Here is a 25,985-nt window from a genome sequence, read left to right on the forward strand (position 1 = left end):
TGGATTCTAACCTCGCGGGGGGCGGGATCGTGGATGCTCACTGATGAGGAGTCTCACACTGGGACGAAACGGCCATCCAGTGCTTCCATGTTTTCCATGATGGTCTAGCTTCAATTGACTCATGATTTCAACTATTGAAATTACTAAAATCTCCACAAAACCTCTTCTGATAAGTAATAATAATTAATAATTCATTTATTCATAAATCAACTTACTAAGCTGCAGCATATTTGGTTGAGAATGTTATAAATGCAATACCAATTGGTTTTTTAATTGTTGTTTCATATTGTTTTTCAATTTCTTCTTGTAAATACATTTTTTTATTTGTATAATAAGTGATTGCATCAGCAGGTTGTGGACATGAACAACAAAGGCATAATTTACATTTATTATAATTTATTTTAGGTGAAGGAGAAGAGGAAGATGATGAAGATAATTCGTTGTTAACAGCTTCAGATCTTGGCACAGTATCATCAATATTATCTATATGATTATCATTATTATTGGAAATATAATTTTGTGAAGAATCTATTTGATTATTAGTATTCCAACAACAACTACGACAACAATTATTTTCATAACATTTTTTATACATCCAACCACAACAACATGGTATAATAAATGGACGTTTACGTTTACGTTCGTAACTTTCTTCAGAGTAACGTAGAGCAGCTCTTACAGTATCTCTTGAGAAAGAAAGAATCATATTAATTTATGATGGTAATTATAGTAGTAATGATAATCAACAATGCAAATGATAGATGAGTAGTTTCTAAACAAAGTACAGTCAAATGTATGTTAATGAATAATCTGGGGAAAAACAAAGTCAAGTCGTGGGAATCAGTCAACAAAGTTGGTATATGAAGACTGACTGATATCATGAACTACTGAAAACTTTGAAACACTAGGTGGTCGTTTCATCCTAGTATGGGACTCCTTAGGAGTGTGTTTTCACAAACATGAATTGGAAACCGGGACCTTCGGTGTGGCGTGTGCATAGCTAACCACTAGACCACTGGTCCGGGGTTCGATGGTGCACAAGTTCAACTTTGATCAATCTATCAAACTGAGTGACCATCTTTCATAGATTTGTTGGGTAACTTCCTCACACCCGACAAAGGTTGAACGCCACTGGTTACATTTTACGAGGACGATTTCACACTTTCTTCTGAAATCATACTGATTATGCTCAATCTTTTCTATTGTCACTGATACTGCTACTACAACTATTACTCCGGCAACTATTTTGATAATTCCATTTCATTATAACAACGTGAATCGATTTATAAATGTGTTAAGCTCTACAATGTTTATGACTGATAGACTGGATGAAAGTTGAAAAGGAAGCACCAAAAAATTATTCATTTCAGTTGGTTGCAGTGACATAATAGCATTTATTCCCAAAATTTCTCTAGGTTTGAAGTAAACATCCAACAATCCTATTTAAAGAAGAAAGATCTTAAAAGAATAATATTCAAAATATTCAGCTTGTAGGTTCAATCTGGTGATAAGGAATCGAATATTCTGTCTGATTACATTAATCATCGAAGGCAAGTGATGCCAGAAAATTCTAGATAGTGTATACATCATTTATATAACAGGTACTAGTGTTTCTACACCTTTTTAAACTTTTTACTAAGATTTCTTTACAAATAAACTTAGTTTCCAGTTCATTCTTTAACATATAATCAAGTCGAATGAAGTGTATTAGGTAAAATACATCAGACTGAAAAGATAAATACAATAAATTTCATACATACCCAATCTACGACATTATGTTATTCCTTTTCAATTACAATTTTTATGTCTTAGACACTTCTGTTTATAGTCATTAATAACCCCAGGCTAAACCTAAACGAAAACTTGATCATGAGAAAAAACGCACGGAGGGTAAAAACGAATGCCTTACTTCAAGGTTAGTTTATGTACAGAAAAATGAGGGTAATTATAGAGTAACACAATCTTGAGCTTCTGGAAATTTTTATAAACATATAAAATATGGTAGCAGCATAGGTAAATATCCAATCAGAAACGGGACTATTCACTTTCTGGATTTTTTTGTGATGCATTTATTCAACGCTGATTGGATAGTGTTTCCAAGCGTTTCCTATGCCCTTGAGAGATTTCTGAAAAATACTTTGGAACTCCTCAACAGGTTTTGATAGTCAAGTAGTATTTCCAGCTCTTATACACAAATTGTGGCTCATAACCGGGTATACTTATCGGCAGTTGGTGAGTTGTAACAATTGTATGTGTATTTAATAGTTTCCTCATTCGCTTTTACTTATTCACCTGTCAATATTCACTTTACAACACTTGACAAAAAATTATAGTTTTTCCAAAAGTAATATGATTTGGAAAAAATTAATCACATTAAATAACGCCACAAAATTAATCACAAAAATAAACTAGATTTTCATACGTTATAAATGCCAAAATTGCTTATCAAGGTAATCACTATATATATATAGAAAACAGTAAGATTAAAATATTCATAAAAATGAATGTTCAGGTTCCCAGGTGCCATAATACAATGACACACAGCTTTTAACTATTCGATAAATATGTATGCAAACATAGAAACACAGCCTGTAAATATTACTGATAAAATGATACACATATACATTGATAAGCATTCAGGCGTTAAGTGCCAGTTGTATTGAGTCCCATATCAGTAGGCGCAGATTTCTATAATTGTGATTTATGTCGGACGCTACCTTGACGCGGTGGTCGGGCTTGCCTATCGTGATGACGCAACCGAGCTATATGGGCTGGAACATATGTTCTTGTAGGTTCTATCATGCCAGGCACGTCGATTGGAGAACGGTGAGACTAAAAGAAGCAACTCAAGGTCTGAGGGCGAAGTTGTACTGCTGATTGTAGAGGGGTGTGACAGCAGTAAGGTGTTTCCCTCGGACAACCAGCATGACAACGATGCTGCTTTCTCACAAGGAAGGAATGGGTTAGAAAAGTTCGACACAATAAATGTCACACCTCACCTTACCTCACGGATTTCCGTCTCCGACGGTAAGGCCCTTTGAAGAACGGAGCTAACACATTAAAAACCTCCCACAAAAAGGCCGTGTGCGACCGGCCTCAAGCAGTTGTCCCCTGGGCTCTGCGGTCACGCTCCCAGGTCGTTAAGACCAACACTAATCCAATTTCTTTTTCAGGTTCCTCGAGAAATACCCTTCAACGGTGTGGGCAGCCGGGAAGTGATATCAGCCCTCATACCCGTAACAGCACACGAGACCAAGTTGGTCACATTCAAATCCTTCCTAATAACTCTCTTATCTCCACGATTAACCCTTCTCACGTTCTTTTATCACCTCGCACCGCTACGGCAAACGACTCGAGTACGCGGAACGTTATTCCTAGTCTCCTGAAACCACGCTCTAAACTTCATGTTGGAGCTTTCGACGTCCGAACACTGTGCCAAATAGGACAACAGGCTTCCTCAGCTATGACTTTAGAATCTCGCGCTATCGATGTGTGCTGCGTCTCCGAAACGCGCATACAGGATCCGAGTAGCGTCATTCATTTGACATCACCATATCAAAATAAAGAACCGACTCGATTCACACTTCGTGTATCTGGAAGCCCTGATGCCGCGTCCCGTGGCCTTGCTGGCGTAGGTATAGCATTGAGTCCTAGGGCAGAACTAGTTCTTTTAGACTGGATCCCAGTAGACAGTAGCTTGTGCGCTGTCCGACTAAACGAAACAATAAGGACTCGGAAAGATAGGGACACTCGTTGTTGCCTCTTCGTCGTCTCTGCCTATTCTCCCACTGACTGCAGCGCAGATGATGTAAAAGATGAGTTTTACAGAAAGCTTTCCGACCTCAGAAAAGCTAGGTGCTCTGATGTAGTAATAGTGGCTGGTGATTTTAATGCTCAATTAGGTAAACTAAGCGATAGGGAAAGACACCTAGGTGGACCTTATGGTGTCGGGGCTCAAAGAACAGATAATGGCGACCGTCTGTTGCGGTTATGCTCATATAACCGCCCATTTCTTGCAAATACTAACTTTAAGCATAAGGAAAACATCTTTCAACATGGAGGCCCCCCAATTCGTCCCAACGTTAGACCCAAATAGATCACATCGCTATCAGCCACCGATGGAGGGGCTCGATAAAAGACTGTCGCTCATTCTGGAGCACATGCCTAGATTCAGATCGTGCTCTAGTGCGAGCGTGTATTTGCCTGCGTCTTACTGGACGTAAGAAAGACGTTGCAAGGAAACCTCTTAGGGTCCTATTTAATGATAGTCAAGCTAAGAGTATATTTCAGGAACAACTAGGAAAACAGTTAGGCAGCCATGTATGTGATGACCACCCCGATGCAGCATGGAATGATATCCGAAAAGCTGTGGAAACAGCAGTGATATCTGCTAGTACGGTAACCCGTAAGGTTAGGGAGCAACACTGGATCTCAACAGCATCTATCGCACTGATAGATGCTCGGAAACTCATTCCACCTGGCTCTGAACATAATGAAGAGCGGAGTCAGCTTAAGCGCAAGCTGACAAGAAGCCTACGCAATGGACGCGAACAGTGGTGGGTAGCGAAAGCAAGAGAGATGGAAAAGGCAGCGGCAATAGGTAACAGCAGACAATTGTTCAGACTCGTTAAGGAAGCCGGTATTAGGAACCCTTGAGTTGCTGCTTTTAGTCTCACCGTTCTCCAATCGACGTGCCTGGCATGACAGAACCTACAAGAACATATGTTCCAGCCCATATAGCTCGGTTGCGTCATCACGATAGGCAAGCCCGACCACCGCGTCAAGGTAGCCGCTACGGTCGGGTGAGAACTATCGACTATGGTAACAAATGATATATCGGGCAATAAATCTAGTGAATTGACTTGAATATAAGAATACTGTATGTATGTGATAGTCTATACATAGTTTGATAAAAACATGATAAGATAGCGTTACTTTGTCAACATATTATTTAATTTATTCAACTCATTTACCAAGTACAGGACTTGCATACTTGACATCCAGTCATACTTTGTGTGTGACGGGTAATGATATTATGTGGTTATTCAGATCGAAGTAGGTGAAGTGGAGTTTGAAACTGCGATATAATGGCTAACAATCGGATATCCTAACCATTGAATCACTGCTCCACAGATTTATTCAATTCAAACTAATATAATAATGGCAAATGACATATATACATAGCTGAAAAGAAGTACATGAAGAGAACAATAACAAACAACCTAGAGAGAAAAAAACGTACTTCTGATTTTCAAGTTTTATCAGTTTTCGAGTATCATAACAAATTTGTACATCTTCAACAGGACATTCAGGATAAAGTTCTCTGTGTTGTTGTTGTTGTTGAAAAAATACAAAAAGAAATTAAGGTAGGAAAAAGACGATCAGGATACAACATTTTAGTTCTACATATAAACATATAAAAGCACTTATCCGATAGCAACAAATAAGTCATATTGTTTTAAAAATTTATCATCAGTGTTTATTCAGTGATTAGAATGTATTTTTCGAAAACGATATAAAAACAGATAATTAAATCATTTTAATAAAAAAACAGCCCGGTGATAAAATATAAAATGATAATATATTTCCGAATATGATTTCGTATCTTTTTTTTCATTCTTTGAAAACACAAAACTAGACACATTTTTTCTATTCAATGATTTTCATTTCATGTTCATTCAAACAAAAGAATGAAGAAATATACATAAATGATCATTATTTTATCATATTTTCATTGGAAACTTGTAATTTCAACATCAAAGCATCTGAAAGAAGTCTACGGAAAAAAAACCTGGTTCAGAATTAGTTTTCTTCAATGTCTAGATTTATCAAGAGAGACTAAGTAGTTGAGTGAATTGATCATTTTATTTATTTCTAGAAGTCTTATGAGCTAGATGAGTTGATGTTTGAAGAAATCACGGCATGAATTCAGAAAGTTTGAGTAATGACTTCAGATTATTCAATATCAGAAATCCACAATTCAGAATCCGGGATACAATTTTGCTACGCCAAGCGTGCTATTTTGCCTATAGGCAAGGGTTCTAAGTGTTGACTAATGATTCGCTTTGACTAGAAAAATAAGCCTTGGATCGAAACCGAGATAATCTCCATCCTGTTGGTAAGAACGCCTTCTATCCCCAGTCTTTAATTCGAAGAAAGCACAGCAGAGAATCTTCCGTTACCATGTTTCAGGCGCCCGGTATATTTATCTCGAACACTTATTAGTTCAGATAAATAATAATTAAGACTCTAACGCACTCCATATAGGAGCCCTTGAGAGGACATTTGTATAAGGTAACAAATTCATTGAAGATGGTATTTAAGACGTATAAGTTTATTAAATCATCATTTCTACTATCCCTAAACAAACGCAGAACTACAGTATTACCTAAATAATGTCGTTATTGAACGCGAATAACCCTTCAGAGATAACTGATGAACTACACATATAGCCGTCAAAAATCACAGCTTGAAAAAATCACATTTCAATAGGATAAAGGAAAATAAATGTACGGTATACTAGACTTTTATTTTTGAGTTGGCTGTCAGACAGTAGCTACCGTAGCACAGATTGGCATTGATTGTCATGATTTCATAACTTTTTAATGTCATTGTACATACAACTTGTCTTAGTGCATTTACATCAAGCATTTATTTTCAAACGTACATTTATAAGAAGCGTGTGATGAGAGGGAACACCACCACACAATCTGAGGTTACTGATGAGAGATTTATCACCTAGTCATACACTGTTTTCAAATCGTAGACAAATTACGAGTCAATGTAATGTGTAAACTCTAAAATATCCGAATACCACTATGTACAAAACCCGTATAAGACTGAAGGATATGAATCGATAGGCTGTAGAACTGATAGTAATGTATATTTTGCTTTATTTATTAAAAAATTTTTTGACAATTCCTTTCTTGACTTTACTCGAAATGGGTGAAGAGACACGTTGAACAGATTGTTTGCTTTGCTCTCTTGTTACTGATGATTCCGAAATCAGTTGGAAAATCATCAAATGTCCAGCTTAGAGTTCGACTTTCGAACAACTACATCCCAGATTCAAACATCCCTATACCTACGTTGCTTTAGGCAACTGAATAGGAGATTAATAGCCTTCACAATTACAGTGTGATTTATAATCAAGTAACTGGTTAACGAGGTAGTACAATTTAATTCTGGTTTTTAGAAGAAATACTAACGAACAACAATTTTTCAAAAGTATTCATCAACTACCAACAATAATGAATGAACGTCCTGATAGATTACGTGGTATCACGCGTTAGAATTAGGCATGTTGCCTCTAATGCTCCTCTTCAATTTCTTGTTTGCTTCACTGTATTCAGCTTGTGCCTTGGCCTTCTCTGCTCTTATTCGGCTGTTGTTAATCGCTATCTTCATGCTCATTCTTTCTCGCATCCTGTCTAAGGTTTTGCTTAAGATTCATTCCTTATGATGATACTTGTTGCGGTCCAGAACCTCCAGACATGTTGAAGTTAATGCTTCTTTGATCCCCTTCCAGTTTTCCTTGTAGAGGCTAATATCCTCTATATCTGACTCCAAAAAATAGTATCCCGTTAATTGAGTATTCAACGCAGGCTAAATCTCCTAGTAGAATTATGGATTTACTCGAAATTATTCAAAAGCCTGAACATCAGTTATAGAGATAATTTAATGTTTGGCGTTTAAGTCTCCCATCAGGATTATCAGGTCCTTTACTGAGCAATTCGTTATGATCGATTGCAGCCTTTCGTAAAACTGATCTCCATCGTCATGATTGCTATCATTGTTGGGTGCATAACATAGGATAATATTCATTGTGATTCTCCGCTCGGCTTCCCGTTTCTTATTCGGAATGTCTATCTAGATAGATGAGAGATTGAAATAAATTCATTCAACGCAACTTGTATTTGGCTTCTTAATACAGCTGTCACACAAACGGAGTTAGCCTAGGTAATATATGGAGTTAAATGGAAGAATTATGTTCACAGCATCATCGTACGATCAAACCGGAGTCAGATACACGGTCCACAAAATATATGTAACAATAGCAGAGAGACTATTACTTACGCAAAATGCCTTAAAATGAGTGCTCGTGAACAATTCGTACGTGATATCCCGGAAATCATCAATGTTTTATCTGACTATGAAAATGAAAAAAAAAATACGTATAGCCGTTTTACAGACAACTTTTTAAGTGAAAATTATGGATTATGTAAACAAACAAGAAAACCTAGAAGAAATTATATGAAGTGCCACCTGGAATCTAAAGATATCACTGATAATTATATTTTAAAAAAACATGGTTTCAATTGCATTGATAAAACGCTGTTTGCAAATGTTACTGTTTTCCTGTAGTTTATAATCAATACTATATGTCTTAGTTGATATATGTGCAAACTGAACGGACAGCTTGAAATTATAATTTCATTAAAGTTTTCTTTATATATTCAAAACCCAAGATAAGCATTTTATCCTACTTAGAACTTTTCAGCTAAATACATGTTGAATAAATGGATGCCTGACTGGTTTCACTCGTCTAGTAGGTAACACATTGATAGGTACAGGGTTCGAGTCTGGGGACTAACATCAATACAAGGAATGAAAGCGTATATAGCTAAGTTTTAAATTGGGTGGAAGGTGAGTCCCAGATTTCCTTGCTATCCACAATCTAAATATATTTGTAAATTGATGTGTCAAACATATAATTATAATTTCAGCCCAAACTTTGTTATGAGTTTTAGAAAATGTTTAGCATGCAATGTGGAATTCAAATGTATTTATCAAGAAGATATATATATATAAATTGCTACTCCCTATAACAATTACAGTAAACATCGTATAGAATTACTTAATGTACTGTTGAAGGAAGATGTAAATTCTATGGAAGAACAACTGATTACTCATAAATAGTTTAAAAGATCCAGGATACAGATTTCAATAAAATTTAATTACTGTTAAATTTTATGCGAACTCCCGGGAAGAAATAACAATACTTTCCAATATCTAAATATACATAGGCTTCGGCTAAGAACTTTTCCCATACTTACTGTTACGGTTGATTACTCAGAGGATTATAAAGATCCCTAATCAAAAAGTGTAAATCTCGAGCACTAATCTGATTATACACATACCACCATATTAACTATGTATCTTATGTTAGACTTTCAACTAGGTTCGAGGCTCACTCCACCTATTTCAGTCTGAACAACTGGCTAGTATATTATTAGTTTTCATACTTAGAGTACAGCTTATGTGCAAGTACCTGGAAAACGAGTTAAATTAATTTGCTTAATTTATAATGTACCTTGTATAAAACTAGGTAAATTAATTAACTTTCGTTTCAATACATCGATTATGAGCTCCAATGTCAAAAAAAGAAACATTCAAAAGGTAATTAGTTTAATGAAGTGGAAATGAATTGATAGGAAAACAAATACGCTCCCTTTCAACATGTCACTGAAAAATGATAAAGATCAACAAGACAACTCACGAAATTCGGTGTTCGAGTCGACTCTCGACGAAATTGCCTCGAGAAATGTTGCATTAAAAAAAATGCCAACAGGAAAAATCCAATGCCAAAAATTGTATGCACCCATAGACTAGATGAATTAGACGATATATTTGATATGGTCGTAACACCGAATTTCTGTAAGTCAGGAGCTAAAAATTTTGTTTTTCGAAATTAATAACAAAAATTATTTATATCGTACGTTCATACTACTTATTTGAAAGGGTAATAGAACTAAGAAATAACACTAGGTTTTACACTGATTAATAGAATTCAATTCAGTGCTAAGGACTAGGATAAGTAGAACACTGATTCCTACTTAATCAGTAATCAATGTAGATAAATCAATGCTGGTAGAGATTTGATCGTGACCCAAATATCTCAGTGACAACGTTACAAACTGTGAAGTTAGATGGGTTCAACTCTTACAGGGAGAATCAGTTACCTTAAGATTCCAGATACTCTTTTCCGACAAGTGTCAAGTAATACGACACCAAAGTAGAACAGAATTTCCTGATGAACACCTTCAACCAACTAAAATCAGATCATCTGTGTCATAAATTGGCATTATTTAGGTCAGTATTTTTGGTAACAATTTAATATAGACTTCGTTCAATTTGACAAGTGTGAACTTTCGTTCAATGTGACAATTATATTACCCATATTAATTCAGTATTTCGGAGTAATTATATGTAATTTCCCTTATATGTGATATTGTTTTGTGTAAGAATTAGTCATATAAATTAGTATATTTTGGTCCAAGGATGATGTAACTTTGCGATTTGTTCGGGGACGTGTCTTTGGAGAGACAATCTTTATTGTAGCAGTCTTTTATGTCCTGACTTTGTGTCATAGGAATTCGAGTGGTTCTTGAATAGTCAAATATAAACAGTAAGACCGTGGACTCAACAGAGTAGATATGTACGTAACAGTAACACTCCTGGGTATATAAACAAAGATGAAATGCCAGACATAATACAAATGAACTGTAATGTCCCAACAACTGAACAATTAAAAAATACTAATATGAATTCACCAATTATTCCACGATTGTTAATTCAGGGTGAACACAGTCAATTATTAACAGAAATGCTAATAATATACACATTTTAATGTACTTAGTTTGCTCCTCCAATCGATCCCCCCTCCCAAAATAAACAACTATTATCTCAATATTAAAACGAATATTTTATTGCTTAGTGTTTTTTCTACGTGAAATTCACAAGAAATGAAATCGAGGAAATTACGGATTATGATGCATATATATACTTATACATTTTCAACACCAAACACCCACTGAATAAAGCACTTATACATATGATAATGATAATAATAATGACATGATCAGCCGATCAGAAGTGCCCTGAAGGTCAAGTGCATATCATTGGTTAGGAAATGGATTGATTTCCCAAGGGGTATATATATATATATATATATATATATATATATATATATCAGTTAAGAGGTTAGCACATAGCACGCAGTATATCAGTATCAGATTTCGTACGCCGCCTATCACAACAGTTATCAGAAATAGTATTACTGTTTTTATCGCTAATAATACTATCAGAAATAGTATAGTGATATACTTAGCCGTAGAAATAATAATAGAACAGTGAACATGTACAGAAATAAACTTAATAGAACAGAAGGTTGTTTAATTCTCCAGAACCATGAAACTGGACTGACCACCCACAACAAACAGTCACTTATGAATACATATCACACACCAGTACAGACATACATAAAGAAAGACAAAAACAGAGGTAGATAGCGTGCCATTATTCAATACCTCAAATCAACGTAACGAACGAAAGGACAAACTGAAGACGACAAAAAGCGAAATCATAAAAAAACTAAATATAGAAAGAAATATAATCAGAAAATGAAAATTACAATCAGTAGATGAAAGCATAAGGTAATATTAAAGATAAAGAATGAATGAATACATCTGTCTCCTATAGACCAATAACTTTGCACTATCTCCCAGTAAAGCAAACTATCCATGTTCTGTGCATATGAAGGTTGAGTTTCACAGTAATAAATTAACAAATAGCCAAATTCTATGTCTCATACTCCCTCCGTTTTACATGAGGATCACGAATGCTTTTCTGAACCAAAGTTGACTAAAGTTGATAAAGGTAAGTCGATTTTTCTGCGTCCATGAAGAGAGTGAGTTAGTTGAGGAATCAGCAGGCTGATGAAACTACCAGAAGAGGTGAATTACTATAAAAAACCACTTGGAGGCGTACTGCTGATAGGTTCAGTATTTTAACTGATCTTTGTTTCCTGATGAATACCGTCTCTGTTAACTATCATTCAGCATTAATTTTCACAATAATTACGATTCTACCATTGATTTCATGCTTTTTCAGTCATTATGTACTGAAGACACGCTCAAAAGAGTATAACAAGTAAACCAAATAGTAGTAGTGTGGTGTATGCTATTTATATTGACAGATATAAGTAGTATGTGACACCAATCAGAAGTGGAACGCATGACAACAGAAGATTGAATAGGTCGAACTGCAGAGGACAAGAATGTAAACAAAGAGCAATTGTAAAAACAACAAGACTGAAAGAACGATAAAGATTGTACAAGACAATTGATGGAAGATGTGTAAATAGAGTATTTAATGTATGGTTTTTATATTTTGTGATGATACTGTAATTTTGCATTAAATAATAAATTGGTCTTCCCCAAATGTATGTTCATGCACTACTGTAGTAGTAATTCACAGAAGCCCACTTCACTTATAAAATTATCACAAGGATGAATAAAGTAGATCAAAAAACACATAGATGTATATATTAAAATATCAAATAAAATTTTGAGTGCTTACATTTTAGTGTACCATGTATATTTACTGGAAGTATAACAACCAAACAGAAAACTGTAGTGATTGCTGTATAAATAATTAAATAGAAATGAAATCTAAGATATTGAACAGCATCATTTCCTGCTTTTAATTGTAAATCTGCCGATCTGTAGAAGATTAATACAGAAAAAGAACAAAACAATAAAAGAATTCTGGAATTACGACTCAGCTAAACAGTTTTATGAAGACTTTGTATGAGCTGAAAGTATAGTGTCCATATAGGGGAAGAACGTCGAAGGTGACAGAGACTCACTTTAGGTTGAACGATTTCCGAAAATTCCTTAGCTTAACGCTATTTTACGAAAGGAATGTGTACGGATTTATTATTTTCATTAAAAAATTAAGGATACTGAAACTGATTTCACATTTGAAAGGTGTTTACTCTATCGAATCCTCACCAAATGAGTTTGTATTATGTATATTCAACCACCATCTACCTCGATGAACGAGTTTAGATTGTGTAGGAATAAATTGGAAGAAACCGAGAGGCATTTAAACCAGGACATGGGTTCAGCCAAGTTATCGACTGATGATTAGAGTCATGATGGTAGGTGCAGATTATTTTTATATATATATATATATATATATATATTCATTCGGAAAATATTGTTTCTCGTGGGATACTTACCAGGCTTTACTCTAATGTACAATGATGTTTATATGCATGCATTAAATATATCATAAACCAATCAAGGATTTTTCGCTCAGTCAACCATACGCAACGTAGAAGGCACATATGCGCATTGATTTACGTTGCCGTACGACATTAGCACAGTGAGATAAAACTATCAAGACAAATTCAGGAGTAGCAGAAGTGGTAACAATATCGGTGTTAATAGAGAAATTCACACGTAGAAAGAAAAGAAAGTATGAGATTTTGAAACCCATGATCTATGAAAAGATATGGAGTGAATACACCTATACCATTGAGAACGATTCTGAGCTATGTCATCTAAAGTCTCTAGCCATTAGTTACGATAATCACCCTGACCCCAATCAGATAGTCTACATCTACCTACACGGCTCAGACTAATTACCAGTGAATTTATGCACATGTGCTACATCTTGGTTTGAGTGAATCCTCGTTTCCCCAAATTACTTCTACACTAGACAGTATCACCCGTCGAGGTAAGCAGTAGTTAGATATACGAAAGTTTACTACCTCATCAGCTGATCTGCCATATTTAACTAATACCTTATGGCAAACCTCGGCATCACTCGCTCTGTGGTCTCAAAAAATATACAAGCAATACTTCGAAGACGCATATGTCGAGTACTAATGATCTTTGGATATCGCCTATTCTTAATGGCTACGTTGAACACTCAGAAAGTAAAACAGAGCAAATTGTTACACCGTGAACTCGTCTTTTAGTTAACAGACAGATATCTTGCCTACGCAGTTAATTAATCAATAGTATTAATGAAATCGGTTACATAACTAAACATATTAACTAAAAAATATAAGTTGATAGTAAGATGAAACACGTAATAATGATAATATTTATTTTTTATTTATTTTATTTTAACACACAGATATTGGTACAAGGAGGCACCAAATATATATGCGCCACAAAAATCTCATTTGATATGTGTGAGGGCTATGATACTGCCCGGGTGCCCAAACCGAAGCAGGTGGTTTTCTTAGGTGGCCACTCCCTGGGCCTTCGACCTGAAGATCTGATCCACAAGGCAGTGGAGCATCGTAAGGAGATGCAGTCCCATGGTATCCGGTGATCAATAATTGGTTCATACGCCATTTGTTCCCTCAGGGTACTGGAGCCCATGTTCACCATTAGTTTGGAATCAGTGTTTTCCAACTCCTCTAGGTAGACTCTCCATGTCCAACAAACCCAGTTAAAGCGCTGGACATTCGCTTTTTTTCCTCTCAATTTCGTAAAAAAACATCCTCGCCACGGGAAGGCAGTGAGTATTATTATCATTAATGATAATAAGAATAACAAAATTTTGAATCAATGTTTCAATGAAGGAAGTTAAAACTTTTTCACTAACTATGTTTAGTAATGTCATCTATTTCATTACTATCATTAACTTACAAACTACCTTCATTGGTTTAATAAGTTCATATATACATACAAATATTTATTAAAATCTAAGATAAAGATCTAACTGGAAACAATATTATTTGCTTATTTATATGTTGTTCTAATTATCACAATGGAAATCTTTTTATATTTGAAAAAGAATATAACGAATTAGAGAGTAAGTAACTAATTAGATGAAGGGTAGAAAGGAGCCCATTCCAAGTATTGAAAAGAACATCATGTGTTAATCAGTAGTGTATGTTATAGCTAACAGTATAAAACGAGATGTCATTTTTTCACAATCAATTTAAAAAGCGCATATTCACTCTTCGTGCTATATGTAATAGATCCATAAAATCAGATAATATTGTACTATCATAAGAATATGATTAAGTAAACAGAAAAGTCGGAAAATCAATAATGATTTATCATCAGCATAATATTTGTTGATCTAAATATATATATATTCCATTACTTTACATGCATTTTGGGGGGAATGTAAAGTGTACATCTGTTTACACTTCACTACACTAATGTCTTGACTATAACAGAAATTTAATGATCAATTATATATGTGTATTATCGATCAAACCTATAGTAGTGATATTATTTCTGATGATGGGATCTAATTTTTATGAGTACCATAACATGAGCGTTATATACTCAAAGGAAATTTGTAATACCTTTGCTAAGTTTGAAGCCGTTACGAGTTCATTTAGATTGCGAACGGGAAAAAGACTTGTGACCAAAGACCAATAAACTAGCTATTCTATTGCGTCCCAGCCCCACTAACAAGAAAGAGAAGTCGAAGTCCGAACGGAGAAGTATATTCCACAAAAGCTAGAAGCACGAGCGAGCGATAACAACAGACACAAATCAAACATATATATACAGCATAAAACTGTATTTAGATGGTAGTTGGAGGTAGTCAACAGGAAACCCTGAACCCGGGTTTCGTGCTACTTGGCACTCGTCAGCAAGAAGTACCTGTAATCTTGAGGGAACTGGTGCTCCCTGGCGGATTCGATCTCGTGTCACCCAGGGTTTCCTGTTGACTACCTCCAACTACCATCTAAATATCAATACATAGTGCCCGCAGTGTCGAGTCACCTAGACTGGTGGCTACATTGCAACATGATCGATAGCATTCGATCTGCACTAATAAGGACTAGACAAGCATGACATTGATCACCACCCAGTGATCAATCAATTGTGAGCATAAAACTGTCCTTGGAAAGTGTTACAAAAGAGCATACTAAAATACACAACGGACCAATAGTGTTAAAGATTCTCCCAAGTAGGAGATACGATATGATGGTGAAAAGAGAGTTTTTGGTGCGAAAACAAGGAAATTCAAATTTTCAAAATAAAATTACGAAATTAAGGCATTCACCACATGAGTTCTGGGGATCTAACATCCCCAACAACCTTTATTTGAACTGATGTTGAAACGTCTATCTCAGAGAAATTATGTTCAAAATGCATGCAATCGGGTATTGTATGAATACAAAAAATGTGATCATCCCATAATCCTATTATTCCTCTTATATAAAAGTAAGATGTATTCAACATACTCTCAGTTTGTCCAACAAAGACTATGTAAGCAATCTAGCATACATGTGTGTTGGTGGAAGTTACTACACATTAAACTAGCTCAAGATCTGAAATTAGAGGAATAAAATTATAACACTGACTACAATAAGTGAGATGAACATAAAAAGATACAGTGCAAGAGTAAGAAATACGACCAAAGGAAGAAAAGTATAGTGTCCCAGTAAGTAGAAAAATTTATAAGATAAAGAATAAATAAACAGATCTCAGTGTGATCGAACTTGAACTACGTCGATAAAAATACACCAAACATAGACTGCAGTCACTACACAACCAGAAAGTTTACATCTATCAGAACAGTTGGGATTAATAATCAATGACTTTATTGACTAATATTATACTTTGTTTTGTCTGTGACTAGCATCCTGCATGTCAAATAGATATTTATATGAAGATTTTGATAAATTGAAAATACTTTTTGACTACAAATTGTGATTAGCTGAATGATTGTGTGATACGCATTGCTAGTCAAATGGATTTGGAATTTTAGACCGGCCTGAAGCAGTATTCCCTTGAGGAATAAAGTTATACCTTCGGATAGTCAGGATCACCCGTAAACCGGTTTCCGTTTCAGGTACCTCAGGAAGTATCGTCCCGTGGTGCAGGCGACCGGGAAGTAACAGCCACCTTCATACCTCTTACGTCATTTGTTCTCATACATTATCTCAATGGTTTCGTCCCTACCGTGATACATCAAGGTGATAGGTCATTTTCGTGCAGACTGATCGGTGTACACTACTGAAAGATCTAGTCCCATTTGGTTTTAAACGATTCTAGTGTTGATGACTACAGTTCATGATGAGAATTACCATGAAGCAATCTATTGATATTTACTTAATAATATAATCATTTTAACACAGCGAATACATCAATTTGAGTAAAAAACAATATAAAATTAATAGGATTAGATTGTTGAGTAAAATAACACTGTTCGTATGCTATACAGCATATATATATACATATTATTGACGATAAATGTTTAGTTAAACTTAATTCCTTGATCAGACTTATTAATGATCAAACTATCAGAATACATGGATATATATTTCAAAAAACATAAATCCATTTAATTAACCTACGCAACACAACTTTGTACGCATTTAGCCAGATACTTTTTCTAGGATGACTGATTAATCACAGGTTCTGGTCGCCTACGCCAAAACAAGTAATATGAAATTATGAATCAATCAGATGAGTGAATGAATCTGTTGTACTATACATTGTGTTTGTGTTCAGTTTGACAACCAAGTAGAATGCTAATCACAAATAATCTAACTTTCTAGACAACATTTGAGATTGTTAATGAGGAGTCAAGAATAACCATTCTCATAGTCGTTATTCATGAATTCAATCGAAAAGCATTCATATAACCACTTGCGTTAAATAACAGTAATTCTTAAAATACAATACATGCATAGAAAAAATTTATTCAAAAATACTGTGGAAAAAAACGGTGCAAAAAACAACCAATAAATAAGAACTAAATCACATATAGCAAAATAAATAATAATTATTATTACTATTTTACTTAGTCATATGATCAGTCAGTTAGTCATAAGTAACGCAGAGCCTAATATATATATGCATAGGTAGTGTCGTAGTTGAGAGCGTTGGCACATGGAAGTGCCAGACAAAATCTCTGCAGGAATTCAGGAAACCCTGTCAGCTTTTTCGTCATGCATCACTCGTGACGTAGACAAAACACCCATCTGTCAACAAAGGGGTGAAAACACTTCACAGAAGTTCACTTTGTGTTGATTCACAGCTGTGAAACACGGTCCATCGAGACAGAAGTTATGTGTTAACGAGTTTCTAAACATAAGTCACTTCGAAGCATACCTTGCGCATTGTAGAATGACTGAGTAAATAAACACCCTTTAGGTTACGGATAGAGTAATATGAAAAGATAAACTGGTTGTTGAGACTGTGAATCTCCACCAACTGAGGCAGTTGGAATGTGTTATGTATGCCCAATGACCACCTACCTCAATGTGCAATGCTGAATAGCACTGGGGAGGTTAAAAATATTATTTGTAGAAAATTATTGTCATCATTACATAAGAAACAGTTTTTGATTATCTCAACTACAAAAAATAGCTAGATGACGCAAAGAATCGTAGTGATTAGAGATTTCAGTAACAGCGTTTTTCACTATGAAACTATCTGACACTGTTTCTAATTTTATGAGGAATACCAATTTCATTGGGATTGCAAGTATACCTTGAGAAGAATGTCATTCATTATGCAATGTGGATATGGAGCTTTCTGTCATGTTCGACCACTGGAACTCAAAACAATTGACACAGTAAGTTAGTCAGTTATGTGTAAAATAGAATATGAGACAGATATGCATCAGTTCAATTTACCATAACATATTATCACAATAAGATTAAACTGACAACACAAATTCAAGAATACTACAAGTCTTAATAGCATCAGTAATAGTAGAAAAGATAAGATGCAAACAGAAGAGGAAAATGAAGAGATTTCAGAACTCAGGATCTAAGGAAAGGCAAAGAGTGAACCTGAAGCATTGTGAATAAATAATGATCTCATTTATAGACATGAAAATCAACTTATGACAATTGATATATCATTAATTAACAGATTTAGAGAAGAATATATAAGAAAACCATTGAAAGAATCTATATATATATATTTGCAAATGCACAAAAAATTTGTTAAGTAACTTACGTTAACTTGAAATAACTAACAATCCATGAAAAATAACCCTACAAAGAAAGATAGAAAGAAATGAAAACTAAGCAGTAAAAAAGTGTGAAAAACAATTCTGCACCTAATAATTAACGTTTGACAGTAATTAGAACACAAGAGCTTACAGGATCATTAGTAGATGGAGTTTGTTCTACACTATCAATGGAAGCATTGTCAGTACTGACATTTTCATCATTTATTTCTGAAAATAGAGTCCACCTAAAATGAAAAATAAAATGAATAAGGCAGATTGGATGGAAAGTTGTTTTTTTAGATTTAAAAGTGATTTTTTACTAGTATGTATTGAGTGAAATAAAGTCTACGAAAGTTGAAAGCATGCGCATACGTAAGCTATGGGTTACGGTAATCAGTGCCTTAGAACTATTGGTCGCGTCGTGTAGAACGACCGAGTTAGCAATATTGAGGTTAGGTATAGAATACTAGGTAAATATGACAAATCAATTGATACGGCTGTGAATCTTCAACTGAAGTGGCTAAGACGTGTATCACGTATGTCTGAACGCCGCCCACCTAAATGGGGGATGTTAGATAATGTAGAAGTGAGTTGAAAGAAACTGGAAGTGGCTAAACCAAAAAAACAGCCTATGAAGTCATTGACTGTTGGTCTGTCATGTTAGTAAATACACATTACCTAGTTAAGGCTCGTGCGATAACCACAACTGATGGTAAGACCCTTTGTGTGATATGGGTCAGAACAAGTCATAGTAAACGGATTAACTCTTTATCTTACTGCAGATCTTCAGTTACTGTAATTCATCATACATACACTTTCATTGTCCTCTTAAACCATATTCTCAATGTCTGGTCTTTCTCATCAGCATCGCTATTAGATTGTCCCGATTCCTTTGATATTCGTCGTGCCAGTTTCATCCAATCGTATTAATGTGGACTAACGTAAATTTATTCGTTTTTAGGTTGATAATGACTGACTACAAACTGACATCAGGGAGAGAAGTATTAAAAGCAAAATAACAACGAATGGCAGTGATTCTCCTCAAGTTTAAAATTTTTTACTGATTACTAGTTTGACCCATGTGTGAGTGGATAGTATGAACTTAGTAGTTGAGATTACAATGAACATTGTAATGTATGGTCAAAAACTAGAGGGTTAAAATAAGCCACAGTGGGACATTTGTATTTATTCTTAATCTTACTCTAAATTTTGACTACTGTCATTTCTAAACTTTGATCTCATTTGTTTCATTGGTACCTTATTTTCTGTATTTAACTTTCCACGACACCAGATACTGTCATTTCATCGTACTCCTTATGCTGTTAATTACCTCACTAGGGCTGCTAATGTGGAGTGTCTAAAAACTTGGAAACGGATAAACAATTTTTAGACGCCCTATATATATATATATATATATATATATATATATATGATTGTTCAATTTTATTATGAATCAGTCACCATTACTACAGTACAAGTTAACTACTCAGAAGCAAAATCAAAGAAATTTTGTTGGTAAGGAAAACATGAAGAATTATCAATACAATCACTAAGTAAAGAACATTTCCCAGTCAATATTTTATTATCTTTCGGACTAAAGTTAGAATGATTTGGCCGACAAACTAGATAGCAAATATTTGGAAAAAGAATATTTATTATAAATCGATATCATTTAGAAACGTTAATTCATTGTTATAAAGAAGTAGGACATTTTATTAATTGCAACAATAATATAAAATGGAAACCATCTTGTACAAACCTATTTTTCCTAGGTTGAAATGTAGCCATACGCCCATAGTCCCATGCAAATTTTCTTAATAGTGTGAATCCGCACATTAGGACCTAGATTTGCCTTTGATGAAAATTTAAATGAGCGACATACCACCCAACCGATAACGTTAACACATAAATTGTATGGTATCCCCTCATAACCAGGTATAACTCTGCTTTTATTAGCATATGTATTAACACGATCACAAATAGGCGCAGATGACATCTTTGAAATTTAATCTAAAAATAGAAGTTTGAGGGCGAAAAGATATAGATGTAGCCTTATAATGAATGAGTATATGATGTAGTTGATATTAAGTAAACTATCAATTTATCTAGAGACAAAACTTGGTGTAAAATAAAACAATGAAACAAGAATTAGAAATAATCCATCTCTTCAATAAATTTAGAATAACGCAATGATAAGACAAAGATTCTAAAAACTGTGTGATCAGATCGACTGAAACATACTGAACCACCATACATCGGCATAGATCTGACAATTATTTTCCCATAATCGTATTATCTAAGTGAGTAACGAGTCATGCAAAATACTATAAGATAGAAAAATTAAGTAACTAAAAAGATTGGAGTTAGATAAGTAGATGAACAGTAGGAAAATTTATTACAAAACGTTATCCGCTTGGTAATAGTACAATTTATTAGTCACAATACCCCTAGACTCGGTAAACCGCGAGATTCTGTGGCAGTGTCTGTCATTGAAATGCGTACCACAGAAGTACATAAACCTTGTGAAGGCTCTTTACTCGAACACTACCAGTCGAACCAGAGCTTTTGGCGAACTATCATCTGCTTGTGCAACCTCAAGTTGTGTCCGACAAGGCTGTCCACTATCGCTATTTTTGTTCAACTTCATTATAGACCTACTGATGGAAATAACGTTCCCGTCAACTGAATTCTCGGGTATTGATCTCCTTCCGGGAGGTCCACTTATCGACTTACAATACGCAGATGATATAGTCCTGTTTGGTGACGACGCTGATAAAATGCAGTCTTTTGGTAGCACTAAGCAACAATGCCAGAATGTTTGGAATGCGCTTCTCTCCCTCGAAATGCAAGTTGTTGCTTCAGGACTGGTCTGCGTCAATACCTGAACTAAGGATACGGAGTGAAGTAGTCGAACGCGTTGACAACTTCACTTATCTTGGAAGTCTGATCAACACAAATGGGTTGGTGTTTGACGAAATTTCAGCACGGATTCGAAAAGCTCGCTTGGCTTTTGCCAACTTACGTCACCTATGGCGAAGGTGAGATATCCGTCTATCAATGAAAGGACGAGTATACTGCGCGGCAGTCCGTTCTGTTTTAATTTACGGTAGCGAAACATGGTCATTAAGAGTAGAAGACACTCGTAAGCTACTAGTATTTGACCACAGATGCCTTAGAAATATTGCTAGCATCTACTCGGATCACTGGGTAAGTAATAGTGAGGTTAGACGCAGGGTATTAGGGAATGATGGTAAATCAGTTGATGAGGTTGTGAATCCTCATCGACTGAGATGGTTGGGCCACGTGTTACGTATGCCTGAACACCGATTACCACTACGTGCAATGCTAACGGGTGTTAGAGATGGTTGGGAGATAATTAGGGGCGGCCAAACCAAAACGTGGCATCAGTGCTTGAAGACACTAACTTCTGGTCTGAGCCATGTTGGTAGATGCAGACTACTTGGTTGGGGTCCAAACAACTATCGCAACCAATGGTTGGAGACTGTAGGTGACATGGCTCAGAATCGATCACAATGGCGTCGGTGCATACACTCTCTGTCTTCCCTTAAACTAAGAAATTAAAATTGCTTCATATCTTTCTTTCTATGAACTAATTCTTTCTTCCTGTACTATATCCTTATTGCAATCTTTCTTTTATATATTACCACCTCTGAATTAACTACTTTTATGAATCCGGTGTCCATCTTGTTGTGTTAATGAGGTATGGCAACTTGAACCGATGCATATATGTGCCTGGTCCTACGTTGTAGCTGACTGACTGAATAACCCTAGATACTTTTAATTCAAGTCACCGTACAAATATGCAAGTCAAAAAGATATGATCAAATAAGACGTTTAAAGCTCATTATGAATCCACGCAAAATTCAGCGACTACGCGACACCGGCATGATAACGATATATGTAAACCTCGTGTCTAGTACAATATAAGATAAAACAAAATGATTATAACAACAATACTGTTACTAAGTATTTAACTTATGAGACCAGATTTGTTTTTTAGTTGGGATCTAATCGATAGTAGGATTCGCTAATCAATAATATAAAATGTAACGGGGATTTTGTAGCAAGGGACATTCCTGATTCCATTTTTACTTAGTGGGTTTTCCACGCAATGTTCCTTTATAAAATGTCGAGCTGCTTTTGCTGATATTACTAGGATTCTTACAAATCTTTACACATTATTTATTTTTGTCTACCTTGGTGGATGGCATAGTACAATAATTTAACATGCTATTGTGAAATCATATTTTGTCACCATAATTACTTATTTATTTGAACATAAATATCAATTAAAATGACCAGCACAATAAGTATACGTTACACAAATGAGTGAGTGAAACTGTAAAGAGATAGATGGAGTGTCAATATAATCAAAAATAATTAGATGAGTAAAAATAAGTGACTGAAAGTCAGTCAGTCATAACGCAGAACCTGGTATGTATGTACATTGGTCTAAGTTGGCATACCCTATTAGCAGAGATGTCGTAGATGGAATTGTCAAACCGAATCCCAGAATAGAAGTAGTAACAGTATCAAAGGTGATCGAAAAGATTAGGCATCAAAGATACGATTCAAGAAAATATGATTTAACGAAACGTCAACACAGAAAAGTTATGAGTAATTCAGAGGCCCAGAATTTGGAAGACAAAGAATGGATCCACCTACTCCATCGCTAATGAAATATTACATAATGGGAGAAATAATTCATTTTTTAAAAATATAATCAGAGTCAATTAATTAAAAGAGGTTCTTCTCACTTTTATAAAGAATGTAAAAAGAAATTATAGCGAGACTTCCACTGAATTCTATTATGTCAATGTCTTAAACTACAAAGTTCCAATATCTCTAGGACTTCAAGTAAGGGAACATGATGTATTGACAGATACAAGTAATACACAGCTTTCCTACATATCTCTAGACAAAAAGTGCACGATATAAAAGTGGTTGCAATGACACTTGCATAACATGTCCAAATCACCAAAGCCGGTACTTCAAAATGATGACACCAAGTAAGTTGTCGTCACTGTGCCCAAACATACACTGTCGAATCGCCATATTACTAATAGTGTTGGGACTGAACATCGGTATTTCTTTGGAATGATGATCGGACACAGAGTTGTTGAAGATTATCAACTCGGAGACGCTGATTCGTAAGCATAGAACAAATTATTCTCACTGACACTTTGCAGGCTCAGACTTTTATAGCTAAACTAACATCATGAAGGCGCCAAAAATGGCCGGGACTGACATGGCTGTCCTGGGTTTTACTATACGTAAATTGGTCTCATCACTTACGCCATCACCAGCACACATAGCTATTCAAATACGCGAACCTTAAGACTACTCTCGACGGCTCACCACCAAGAGTGAGTATAAGAAGAGGCTACTTTCAGTCTTGTAAGATTATTTCGCACTTAGAAGGTGCAGAGTACATATCATACCTACAGAGACTTTTCTCCAACTGATTAAGTGCAACTTGTATAACTTGAGTATTAGAGCACAGTGAAGCAATATCATCCGAGTATTCAAGAAAATTTGTCTTCAGGCAAATGATCCACATCACCACTACCTACTTCCATCAGAGCTACTCCCGAAATGTCATAGATAAAAAGTTAAGGAGGAATGATAACATTGTGCGACCATGCATAACTACACTGCTATGATTAAATCATGAAGTGAGGTGATTGTTTGCTCTCACATTGCCCGTTTTTGCAAAAAATAACCTTGTAGATGCTAATATACTTATCAGATGCACTCTTCTCCAACAGTGAATCCCAGAGCACAGCCGTAATCAACGGATTGAAGATGGTTATTATATTAAGAAGTAGCGATGGCCGGTCTGAATTACGTACGGCCGTATTCTAACATTTGTTGGAGAGTGAAGAAATTATCAATACATTCACAAACAGAACGAAAGCCAGCCTCACTAAGAGTAATTCTTTCACAGGTTTTGAGTGGTTTACAAAGGATGATGCAAAACAATAGTTTGAACGCAATCGGAAGCAGACACATCACTCAATGGCTGTTGAGTGGCTGTAAAAACTGTCTTAGGTTGAAATTCTCAAACTACTAACAAACTCCAAGTAGTATAAAAATGCCAGCAAAAGGTGATTTGAGGACCGGCCAGGGGTAAAGACTTACTTAAAAAATCGACGGTTAGCTAGGAAAACTACGTCTTATGTGTAATTTAAATAAATTCATTCGAAGTAAATATCGAACTGATCACACTTAAATAACTAGTGCTAAATATGGGTAAAACAGGTCATTTTCAAAATAATCAGGACCATACTGTAATAAATGTAGAAAAACTAATAGATCTAAAACTTAGGTTTGTTTTTGTACTTATTGTTTCGTAACATTTGTACATCATGTGTATGTGAAATCAGGTAATGAGTTCCTAGTCGTTTCTTTTCGCCTAACTCTTACTTGAAAACCCTGAAAAATGATGTACTGTTATTACAACAATACTAGTCAGAAAAAGTCCCTCGATTAGTATCAGGGTAGGAAAATCAAATGCGGTCAAAATAGGTGGAAAAGAGGAATATGTCTCTGTTACTCAGAAAAAGTAAGAAATCATGAATGTATGAAGTTACAACCTACTGTTAGTAGCATTGGTACTCTAATAAAAGTTCATAGCACCGGAAATAACAAGAAGTGATTGAGGTCAGATGGTTCAGTGGTCGTCGAAATCTAAACTTCAAAATATACGCACAAGGTTGGAATACTAATTAAGAACGAATCTATATCTCGCCAAATAACTATTCTTAGTTCTTCAAGTACTTTATATATGATTTATTACAGTCTTTTAGTGTATTGAGTAAAGAGCACCATTTACGACTCAGGTTTCGTCAAATCAAAAACGTATGATGTCGAACTTGAATATCCTGAGAAAATACTGAATTGAAAACAAAAGTAAATACTGCATTTGAACGAATGAACAAAGCTTTTGTCATTTTCATGCGTTTAACAAATGTTATGGCCTGATGCAAAGCTGGCACAAAACAACGCAAACGTTTGAAATCCTTCTATGACATAACAAAGTAAATTAAAACATAAGGTGCAGTAAATAACTTTGAAAAATCGGATTTGTCTCGTTAATATTAACCGGTGCAACAGAAATGTTAGAAATGTGGTTAAAATAGGTTAACTAACATAATATATGGTCAGAGAGTGACGAGACTATAATTTATAGGCGAAACAATACGGTATAATGTAATAGGCCTCGG

At 35.2% G+C, this 25,985-nt stretch overlaps 1 protein-coding gene across 2 annotated transcripts in view; it reads right to left on the reverse strand.

Annotated features, from left to right (window-relative positions):
• Window positions 1–25,985, reverse strand: part of TMEM63C_3 (Transmembrane protein 63C) — a 44,666-nt gene that overhangs the window by 18,077 nt on the left and 604 nt on the right. The window contains exons 2-10 of one of the 2 annotated variants that reach the window (XM_051214254.1): window positions 20,621–20,748; window positions 20,498–20,580; window positions 18,890–18,983; window positions 18,744–18,781; window positions 12,361–12,503; window positions 9,500–9,669; window positions 8,077–8,150; window positions 5,243–5,323; window positions 216–686 (exon numbers count right to left, since the gene is read on the reverse strand). In XM_051214254.1, coding sequence (XP_051067405.1) covers window positions 216–686; window positions 5,243–5,323; window positions 8,077–8,150; window positions 9,500–9,669; window positions 12,361–12,503; window positions 18,744–18,781; window positions 18,890–18,983; window positions 20,498–20,580; window positions 20,621–20,734 — 1,268 coding nt within the window. In that variant the 5' untranslated portion in view covers window positions 20,735–20,748. Of the gene's footprint in view, window positions 1–215; window positions 8,151–9,499; window positions 9,670–12,360; window positions 12,504–18,743; window positions 18,782–18,889; window positions 18,984–20,497; window positions 20,581–20,620; window positions 20,749–25,985 lie in introns of both variants that reach the window. The other variant, XM_051214253.1, reaches the window with a different exon arrangement.

Source organism: Schistosoma haematobium, chromosome 2 (genome assembly GCF_000699445.3).
Source record: "Schistosoma haematobium chromosome 2, whole genome shotgun sequence".
Lineage (NCBI taxonomy): Eukaryota > Metazoa > Platyhelminthes > Trematoda > Strigeidida > Schistosomatidae > Schistosoma > Schistosoma haematobium.